At 33.8% G+C, this 11060-nt stretch overlaps 1 protein-coding gene across 1 annotated transcript in view; it reads left to right on the top strand.

Moving 5' to 3' along the window:
- Nucleotides 1–5216, top strand: part of BLOC1S5 (biogenesis of lysosomal organelles complex 1 subunit 5) — a 46925-nt gene extending 41709 nt beyond the window's left edge. The window contains exon 5 of the mRNA XM_073224448.1: nt 939–5216. Coding sequence (XP_073080549.1) covers nt 939–1118 — 180 coding nt within the window. The 3' untranslated portion in view covers nt 1119–5216. The remainder of the gene's footprint in view (nt 1–938) is intronic.
- The last annotated feature ends 5844 nt before the right edge of the window (nt 5217–11060 follow it).

The following is an 11060-nucleotide window of genomic DNA, read 5'->3' on the forward strand; positions in this document are numbered from 1 at the left end:
CAAGGGCGGCACAAAAACAGTTTGTGTCTGCTTCCTATTGAGCTGTCTTTCTCCTGGCCGGCATCTGGGTTACCAGTGTTTGAGAACACCAGGTGTCCTGTTTTCATTAGAGCACTGGAATTAGTGATGACTTCAAGTGCTTTGTAGGTTTTCATGGTTTTTATCTGCCACAGTTTTTAACAGGACTTAGTCTGTATCAAAACTTAACTTCTAAAGACGTGTGTAGAGTATTTGAGGCAGGGATGTCAAGTTATTTTTCATACTCTTTTTCTATTCAGCTTTTTGTACATACTCAAAGATAATTGAAATCATACTAAATTTATGCTTTTTATTTATACATTGTTTCATCTTTATTGTTGAGGTACTCAAAAACAACTTTTTCATCCTCATAGAAATATTAAGAAGCATTTAAAGAAGAACTTAGATATTCGGCACAGATACTTTTGGTGTCTATTTGCTTTAAGGAATGGAACTGAACCGAAGAGACTTATGGAGCCTCTCTTCCAGTAATAAATATCTATGATTCTTTTTAATGTATCTAAAAAATATTTTCTACAAGTCATGGTTTTAGTTTCTTATCATAATGGTTTTTTGACATATGTTCTTTAAACTTGATTTAAAATTTTTATAAAGTTAAATGGAATTTGAAGAGAAATAGAGATAAGAAAATTTACCAGATTGCATTTGATTTTGTCATTTAAAGATAGTAGATGTTTTTGAAGTTTCAGAAACATGATCACCTATCTTCAGTCACAGTAAGAGAAGCTTTGATGTTTCTCATAGGTCATGTTCATTAAAACTAGAATGTAGTTTGTCATTGTGCTGTCAGTTGATTGCTATCAGAACCAAATACAAGAGGTAAAGGTATGTTTGTCTTTTCTGCATAAAAAGTACTTGTCTGAAAAATATCACATAACTTTCAAATTTTCTTTTCTCAGATTCATAATGACCATTTAATAGCTAGTGAAAAGCAGCATAAACTCCAGTGGGAGGATTTCATGAAAGAACAACACAACAAACAGGCTGAAGTGGATGAAGAACACAGAAAAGCCATGGAGAGGCTTAAAGAACAATATGCTGAGATGGAGAAGGACCTAGCAAAATTTTCAACCTTTTAAGAACTTGATCCACAGTAATGATAAAATAATAAGAAAACGTTGACTTCCCTCCAGAAAAACTTCCCACCAAACCATTTAACCTCTGGTTCACACTTAGCAATATATTCAGTGGCACCCTTACATCAGAAGAAAGACACTTGTACTGGAGTCTAACTTAAATGTTTAATAGAAGAGTGCTACATCTTTCCAGTTTTAAGTGCCTATATGTGATTATTTGAATAGGAAGGAGTAAGAGGAAAAGTGGGATAAATTTACTCTTTGTTAATCCAAATTACTCATCTTTTTTATTGATAATCTCAGCTGTAAGCATAGACTTAGAAAAATAATTTTATTCATTCTTATACAGGGTTAGTATTAGTTTGTTATTGTGGCTGAGAAGGCAGACACAATGGCTGCCTGTCATTACCTCCTTGGCTATTGGAAGAATATAGAAAGTATGATTCCACGAGTGATGTAGACAAAAAACAACTGACCTGGAGCAGCGATCGCATTTAAGAGGGCAAAAGTTGCAGAACTTCATCTCCACAGCAGCAAAGATGGCCGTGTTGGTCTCTGGGCTGCGTGTTGGGAGAGGTTGCAGTGTTTTCAGTGCAGCATAATGCCATGTGTTCCACTGAATGACAAGACACACTTGTTAAGTTTTGTGGCCTTCCAGCACTTAGTATTTTCAGCTTTTAAAACATGTTTAGGAGGAAAAGCTCACCAAAAATATATTTGACATTTAACCTTTCTAAGAACCATAATCTTATCCATAACATTTACCTCATTTTTGTGTCTGTTTTGCTGTGGGTAAACTTTGTAAGATAAATGATGTCTATACATGTTTCAACCTGTTCAATGAGTAATCAGCAAAATCTGCCATATAAAGATTTTGTCTCTGAATAAACCAGAAGTGTTTGCCCACATGCCAAATCATCCATGTTAAATGTAAATCCTTTTTAGTGTTTAATGTCTGTTCTCATAAGCAGGTGTATTATGATGAAATATGTACCAATTCTGTCATCACTGTGATCTTTAAAAATCTGTGTTTAACAGTATTATTGAGGAACTAAGTTGATTTTTTATTTGCCATAAACCAAGCAAAATTAAATGCAGTAATTTCAAGAGATTTATGGCAAATGAATTTGAGGTATGGATAAATCTTTCAAATATTTTTATTGCTCTTCAATAAAGAAGGGCTCAAGGAAGAAAATTCCCAACTCCCTCGTGTTATCTCAGTGTTGCTACTGCAGACAAGCAACAATGCTTGCTTGTGCAAATTTATGGCTTACTGTCAAAGCTGCATTCTTGGCTGCATGTTGAAAATGTGATTAAAGTTAATAGAGGAGATGAAATAAGTATTTGAGATTTCTTTCAATAACACTGAACTTCTGCCAACTTTCTCTGTCTGCTACTGTAGGCTTGACAGGTTCATCAATCATCCCCTGGTACCTGGCTAAAAAGAGCACTTGCTGACACTAAAGCATGTTGGAATTTTCTTAATTCTCTTTCAGTGGATGGAAAAAAAAAATACTTCCAAAAATAGCCCACACATGAGAAGGGAGGAGAACCGTAAATGAAAATTCCCTTTGTACTGTAGGCAGTTTTTGGAATGCTATTAATTGCCAATGCACCATTGAACAGATGCAGTCGCCAAGAAATCAGGACTGAGTCTTTGAGAGAGAACGTACTTTCAAGCGTGGTTACTCAGCTTGTGCAGCAAAGGTTTCCGATAGTGTTTGTTCATCTCGTATGAATAATATGTTACCATATAAATTTGTATATATTATATAAGGATCTAAGAGGCTTCTTAAGCCAAAATGAATTGATGTGCTTTTGGGCTTTAAACATTAAGATACTAAATTTTCTTTATAACTTTGTTAATCTTTCCTCTTAGTATTTTTAGTGCACTTTAGAACACTGTCACTTAGGTTTCTCAGTTTACAAATCAGTTTTGTAAATTTTAAATTTTATTTAAAATTTACATATAAAAATTAACTTTAGTGATTACATAATTTACAAATTTTTTGCTGTTTATGTTGTTGAGCAGAGATAATATGGGTTCTGTGTGGCTCATAGGATTATTTTTTAATGGCCAAATTAAATGACATTCTGTCATATAAAAGCATGGTAGCACAATATTTTCAAGTTCTGAGTATTTTCTATTTTTATGATTTCTTTTACGACTTTTTTTTCATTTCTTAACGTAATTTTCAAATTCTGTTCTTACTGTTAACTTCTGCTTTAATTGGATTGTGGTCAGAGAATAGGTTATATAAGACTGATAAGGTGAAATTTGTTGAGATTGCTTTATGAACTAAAGTGTCTGTTTTTTTAAGTATTTCATTAGTACTTGAAAGTATGCGTATTTTCCAGTTGTTGGCTGTCCATTAGGACAAACTTGTTCACTTGTGTTGTTCAAATTGTCAATTTTAATGTTGTTTTCCTTCTACTTGATATCTCAGATTCTGAGATGTGTTGAAATTTCCTACACTGGTGGATTTTCTAATTCTCCCTGTAGTTCTGTCAATTTTGTTCTATACATTTTGAACCTTTGTTATTAGTTACATCTAAGTTTAGGCATTTTAATCTTCCAAATTTAGAATTTAATCTTTTATTTATAGTCATAGTCTCTATTTCTAATAAATGCTTTTATGTCATTTTGATTTAAAATGTAGTTTTGTGGGGTTTTTTTTTTAATTTACAGTTTTAAAAATTACATAGGCTGCCCTAGCTGGCTAGTGTTGAAGGTATATATTTATCCTTCTTTTGTACTTTTCTGGTATATTTTAGATATACCTCTTGAAAGAAAATTGCAACTAGGTAATTCCATTATTCACTTTTTCTTTTCTGTAAATGTATTAAATGTGCTTATTTTATGCTCTGAATATGGTAATTGCAATTTTTTTTTTTTACGGATCTGAACCTACAGTTTGTTGTTTTGTCAGAATAAGTTTATGGTGACTTGTTTTCTATATGATCAGTGATTTTTTAATTGTGAGTTCATACTCCTCTAAACTTTACTTTGGGGAATTTTTTTTGTGTGTGTGTGTGTGAAAATATATACCTGCAGAGAAATAGGGTTTTTCTTTTTCTAGCACACTGGTCTATTTCTTGTGTCATTACTGGCCCTGTACCACTTGAAAGTCAGTTTCACCTTGGGCTTCCTGCCCCTCCTTCCCCTGTCCTCCAGGGCATGCATGCACATGTGCCCACACATTTATGCACACATAGTGTGAATTTCATCCTTAAACATGTGAGTGTTGGACTGTGAAAAGGCATTCCCAGGGGAGATCTGCCACCTTCACAGCTCTCCTCAGAGTTTAGAAGAAAGGAAGATGTACATGTTCTCTAGTTCACTTGCTAAGAGTGCTTCCCTCTGGGGGTGCAACAACCCTATTTTTCATCCAGCTCAGCCCCTATTACGAACTGAATTGTGTTCCCCCGCAAATTCATATGTTGAAACCCTAACCCCCAGTGTGCCTGTATTTGGAGATGGAGCCTTTAGGAAGGTAATTAAAGTTAAATGAGAGCATAAGGGTGGGGCCCTAATCCCACAGTAGTGTCCTTATAGGAAGAGGAAGAGAAGACTGAGCTCTCTCTCCACCTGTGCACAGGAAAAGGTCATATGAGGACAGAACAAAAAGGCAGTGATCTGTAAGCCAGGAGGAGAGGCCCCATCAGAAATGGAATTCTCTAGCACCTTGATCTTTGGACTGCTTTTAGTTTTCTAGAACTGTGAGAAAATAAGTTTCTTTTGCTTAAGCTACCCCGTCTGTGGTATTTTGTTATGGCAGCCAAAGCAAATTAATATAGCCCCAGACCACGTGATTCCTGTCCCTCATGTCGTCATAGCTATTTAATACTGAGACCCTTCTAGGACAAAGGGATGAGGAGATGCCTTTAGGGCAAATTACCAGTGTAATACCTAAATGTCACTTCCTAATCTACCTTCAGTTATTTTCATTAATTTGCCATGAACCCAGCCATAAGTGAAATATATGGTTAAATTTTTTCTAGCATTTTTGTTGTCCAGTACCTGAGATTTTTCTATACAGAAATGGCATGTTAGACAAGTATATGTTTATTTTATTATATTAAAATTTCCCCCAAAAAGAACATGTCTGTATTCTGATATAAAAGATGGTGCCTTTTCTTTTGACTGTTGTGTCAAATACTTTCTATTTGATTACCTTTTACTATCAGAACTAATTTGATTGTTTCTATTGAATTCTTTATTTTTACTATTCATGAGCTAATGAAAGCAAATAAGAGAACTGTAGTCTGTTTTGAACCTGTGTAGCTTTTATCTGAATACTTCATTTTGGATTACCTTTTTTTGACACTACTGTGGTTTGTGAAAAGGTCCCTATTATGGATATGTGGATAGAGGTACTAGATGTGTGGTATTAAACCCAAAGTGCCATGAAAATCCGGAGGAGTCACAAATGCCTCCAAGATACATTGTGAATTCTCTTCTCTGTCCCTATAACACACAGGCTTTCTATTTGAACAGTGCCGCTTACTTACTGAACTGTTTTCTAATGTACATGTATTTTGATGTATTGGGTTCTGGTTGCCATTGCAAATTAAAAGATAGAGGGTTTTATTATTTTGTATTTAGCATAATGACGGCATTTCCTGAAACTATACCCTAGAGGCTCTTTTTTTTTCTCCATTTGGGGCTATGAGTCCCTAATCTCAAGATGAAAAATAACAGGAAAATATTTTAAATATTAATTCAGTCAAAATATTTGAAGCTACCATTATATAAAATATGTTTTCAGGTGTATGTTTATAGTCCTTCAGGAAAGTTTTGTAATTACATCATTAGTTTTCAACTCCAATAAGCATGAATATTAACATTTTACTGACTTTGTGAAACTCAAGGTCATACAGTGAATGGAGGGTTGAAATCACTCCTATCACTTACTGCTCTTCAATCTTTTCAGTTTAAAATTTTGACTACTAAAAGGTGCATTCTTGTGACTGGTCTGGGAACATAAAAGTAGTGTTTCCTCTTGATATTTTCATATTTATGTTCCATAAATGAGAAAATAAACAGATTTTCAAATGTGATGTACTACACAGCAATAAATTAAAAAGTACACAAACATTTGGTCCTCACAAAAATTCAAGATTCAGATTATTTCTGAAGAAATAGTCAAAACTTATTTTAAGGTAAGTAAACATAATGCTTACATTTGTATAATGCAGCTTATAGTTTACAGTTTATATTGTACTTTTAAGTGCCTTATATGTAATTTTATCTTGCTTCATCCTTATAACCAAGATGTACTCTGTTCTTTTAGAGAAAGAGTAAACAGTAGAAATTCAGGGACTGCAATGTTTACTTACCTAATGTGTCAGCCATGGTGAGATAGATAAACAATACTTTTACTTTTTTTTAAGTCCTTAAATAATACCATGAAAATCCTTACTAAGGATATATCTCCAAGTTTTTCTTTACCATTAGAGAGTCTTTTGAAAAGAACACTTCATTTACTACAACCATTAATACAGGACTCTGTGAGATTTCAGTCTTCTAAAATATTCTGAATTCTTAAAAGTATTTAGTACTGTGTCACAATTCACTGAGTGGTCAGGCTGTACCGTAGGATAGAATATGACATGAGTGCAGCCAAGGTTAAAAGGTAGATTAAGTGCCACCCACAAAGAGACCAATGCATGATTTGAGGTTGCTGAGAACAGTCAACATGTGTACCCGGCTCAAGGGGGAAAGAGGGGCACAAGATCCAGTCCCTTGCAGTGCATCTGTCCTCATGGCCAGTGGACCCACTCCAGCCAACATAGTCAGTACTATACCTAAAAATTGAACTAAATGCAGGATATGTGATTTCCATTATTTCTTAGAAGTAATTGTTTCCCCTCCTTAAACTTAAAAAAGAAAATCAAGTTTGGTTGAGTCCAGGTGGGCATGGAAAAGTTAACCTTCACAGCAGATATCACCATTTCTGAGTGAAAAACATGACCATAAGAGAAGTCAATGTCATCTGCAAATAGAGACAGTTTCATTTCTATGATACAAAATCAATATACTGATACAAAATCAATATACAAAAATCAGTTCTTATACACTAATAACAAAAGTTAAGGAAGAAATTAAGAAACAATCCCATTTGGAAATGCATCAAAAGGAATGAAATGGCTAGGAATAAGTTTAACCAAAAAGGTGAAAGATTTCTGCGCTGAAAACCATGTGATATTGGTGAAAGAAGTTGAAGACACAAATAAACGGAAGATATTCCATGTTCGAGGTTTGGAAGAATTACTATTTTTTGTATCCATACTATCCAAAGTGATTCACAGATTCAGTGCAATATCTATCAAAATTACAATGGCCATTTTCACAGAAATGGAACAATCCTAAAATTAGTATGAAACCACAACAGATCCCAAATAACCACAGCAATCTTCATGAAGAACAAGGCTAGAGGCATCACACTTCCTGATTTCAAAGTATATTACAAAGCTATAGTAATGAAAAACAGTATGGTATTGGTGTAAAACACACATACAGCAAGGGAACAGAGAGTCCAGAAATAAATACACACATACATTGTCAATTTATATCCGGGTGCCACCAATATACAGTGGGGAAATTACAGTCTCTTTAATTGGTAGTGCTGGGAAAATGACAGTTGCATGCAAGAGAATGAAACTGGAGTACTGTCTTACACCATACACAAAAATTAACTCAAAATGAGCTAAAGAATGTAAGACCTGAAACCACAAAGCTCCTAGGAGAAAACATAGTAAGCTCCTTGACATTGGTTTTGGTGATGATTTTTTGGATTTGACACCAAAAGCAAAGGCAACAAAAGCTAAAGTGGGACTATATCAAATGCAAAAGCTTCTTCAAATCAACAAAATGAAGGGAAATCTATGGAATGGGAGAAAGCAAATCATATATCAGAAAAGAATTTAATATCCAACGAATGTGAAGAGCTCATACGACTCAATAGCATAAAAACAAGATCTATTAAAAAATGCAGAGAACTTGAATAGACATTTTTCTAAAGAAGTTGTACAGATGTCCAGCAGGTACATGAAAAGATACATTACTAATCATCAAGGAAATTGCAAATCAAAACCACAAAGAGGTATCACCTCACACCTGTTAGAAAGGCTACCATTAAAGAAAGACAAGAAATATTGGCAAGGAATGTGGAGGAAAAGGAACCCTTGTACGCTGTTGGGAATGTAAACTGGTGCAGCCACTATGGAAAACAGTATGGAGGTTCCTCAAAAAATTAAAAACAAAGCTACCATATGATTCAGCAATTCTGCTTTTGGGTATATATCCAAAGGAACTGATAGCGCTATCTGGAAGAGGTATCTCCACCCCCATGTTCATCACACCGTCACTTACAAAAGCCAACCTATGGAAACAAGTTTGCATCAACAATTGAATAAATAAAATGTAAAAAAAAAATATATATATATATATATACACACACACACACAGAGTGCATATATAAATGTACAATGTAGTATTAGTCATGAGAACGAAATCATTTGGGACATGGATGAATCTAGGGGTATTATAAGTGACAAATTAGAGAAAGACAAAATACTGTATGATCGCACATGTAGAATCTACAAAAAAAACTAAACTCACAGAAAAAGAGAACACTGGTGGCCAGAGGTAGGGGGTGGAGAGCGGGGGAAATGGGTGACGGTGGTCAGAAGGTACAAACTTCCAGTTATAAGATTAATAAGTTCTGGGGATGTAATGGACAGCATGGACTGTAAGAAGACAAAAAAATGTATACCTTAAACTAATACAACATTATATGCCAATCATACCTCAAAACTGGGAGAAAAAGATATTCGAAAATTGATAAGAGAGTATGAGGTTAGCTAGATTGTATTCAAAAGTTGAACACATAAATGTAAAACTTAGTTCTTTTATGAATTACCCAGATTTCTGAAATTTCAGTTCTTCAAAGAAGATATTCTGTAGATGTTTTTAAGGTTTAATATAATGCTGCTTTCCCTTAAAATAGAATTTGTAGATAATCTGAAAAGAAAGCCTCAGTTAAATCACTTTTTAAAAACTTTATGCACAGTTGGCCCTTGTACAACATGGGGATTAGGGAAACCAATCCCCCGACCCCTAAGGGAGAAACTCTGTGTTTAGCTTTTCACTCACTAAAAACTTAACTCCTAAATAGCCTACTCTTGACCGGAAGTCTCACCAATAATATAAACAGTCAATTAGCTCATATTTGTATGTTATATGTACTATGTACTGTATTCTGACAGTAAAGGAAGCTAGAGAAAATAAAATGTTTTTTCAAATTGTCACAAATCTCCCAAAACTTTTCCAGTATACTTACTGCAAAAAGTCTGTGCATAAGTGACCCTGTGCGGTTCCAACCTGTGTTGTTCAAGGGTTGTGCTTTGAAATGCTTAAGCAGGTTTTTTGGAAATGTATCATCTTTTTAAAGGAAACAATTCATAAAATTACAGTGAGATCATTGTCCCAAAATAAAGAAAAATCCTATGTGGTCAGTTGTATAATACATAAATTTGTTTTAAAAATTAACTATACATCTATTTAAATGTAAGCAATACTTAATTTTACTAAGAATAATTTCGATGCTGAAGAAATCTTTTACTTGGAATCTAAAATTTGTAGGTAATACCAGCAGGTGTCACTGTGATAACAGATTTTTTTTTCCCCCTCTTTCTAAGCAGATATGTGTAGACAGGTACATGCCATGTATGAACAAAGATGTGTAAGAGATGATGAATTTAAGTTATATCGCTGAACAAAAATACCAAAATGTAGAAAAGTATGTCCAACATCCCTGAAGGGTTGTTAGTATTTTGAGAATTGTATTTCTTCCTAACTTTTTTCATGTCTCAAACATATTCTTTCATTATATATTTGATGTGAGGGTTTTATTAGCAGTAAAATCTGGTGATGGTTTGGACTTTATATTGAAGTATAGAATAGTGTACAAATCATTAGGTTGCAGCTTGTGTCCCCAAAATCAGATCAAGAAACTGAGCAATCTTAGTAATGTTTTTAAATGAATTTTTAAAGTTTTGATCCTTTTCTCCAAATTAAAGCGGTTATAATTTCTAAATTTCTAGAGACAAAAACATGGTAATTGGTGGAAAATAATAGGACTTAAAGAGCTCATTGTCAGGGTTTTTTTTTTTTCACTTAGAATGGAAACCAAAGTAGAATTTAATAAGCATTTATTCATTAGAGTATCATGCTGTGTCTAGATTCTGTTCCGAGATGAATACAGTTAGTTAAATCTGTTTTAAAGGAATTTATAATCAAGTCGTGCACATGTTAATAATAAAATAGGAAAACTAAGACCATATTATGTAATATGATATCAAAGACCATTACATACCAGGCAAGCAGTTTATGATTAAAATAAAATTCCACGTTGGAACTATCTTTGTGACTTGTAATCAGAATTGTTCTTAATAAACATAACATTTCAGTGGGATTTAGAGAATGAAAAGGATGACAAAATTATTTCTGGTTCATTTTACTTCAAGTAAGCATTTATGGAGCACGTGTGTTCTGGCCATTTGTATTCCTAGATAATATTAGAGATAATAAGTGAATAAAACTTGGTTTCTGCCCTTTTTTATCAAGAACACAATTCAGACGATTATTTGTGGACCCCCTGATGTTTAGAACAGTAGTAGATAACACAAAGTTGAAAAATGCACCAGTTTGAGAGTTGAAAGACCTAGATTTTAGTCTTGCTTCTGTCACTGAATTTATACAGGAACTTAATCACTTCACTTAGAAAATTTTCACATCATTTGCAACTTTAATAATTTGTGCTTATCCTGTAGGTAATGAAACTATTAGAGTAAGTGGCATGATGAAAGTTATAGGAAGGTTATTCTGTGGATGCAGATATATGACTGATAGAGGAAATTACTATCCTGTCCATGGCTTTT

Source organism: Manis javanica, chromosome 16, assembly GCF_040802235.1.
Source record: "Manis javanica isolate MJ-LG chromosome 16, MJ_LKY, whole genome shotgun sequence".
In the NCBI taxonomy this organism is placed as follows: domain Eukaryota; kingdom Metazoa; phylum Chordata; class Mammalia; order Pholidota; family Manidae; genus Manis; species Manis javanica.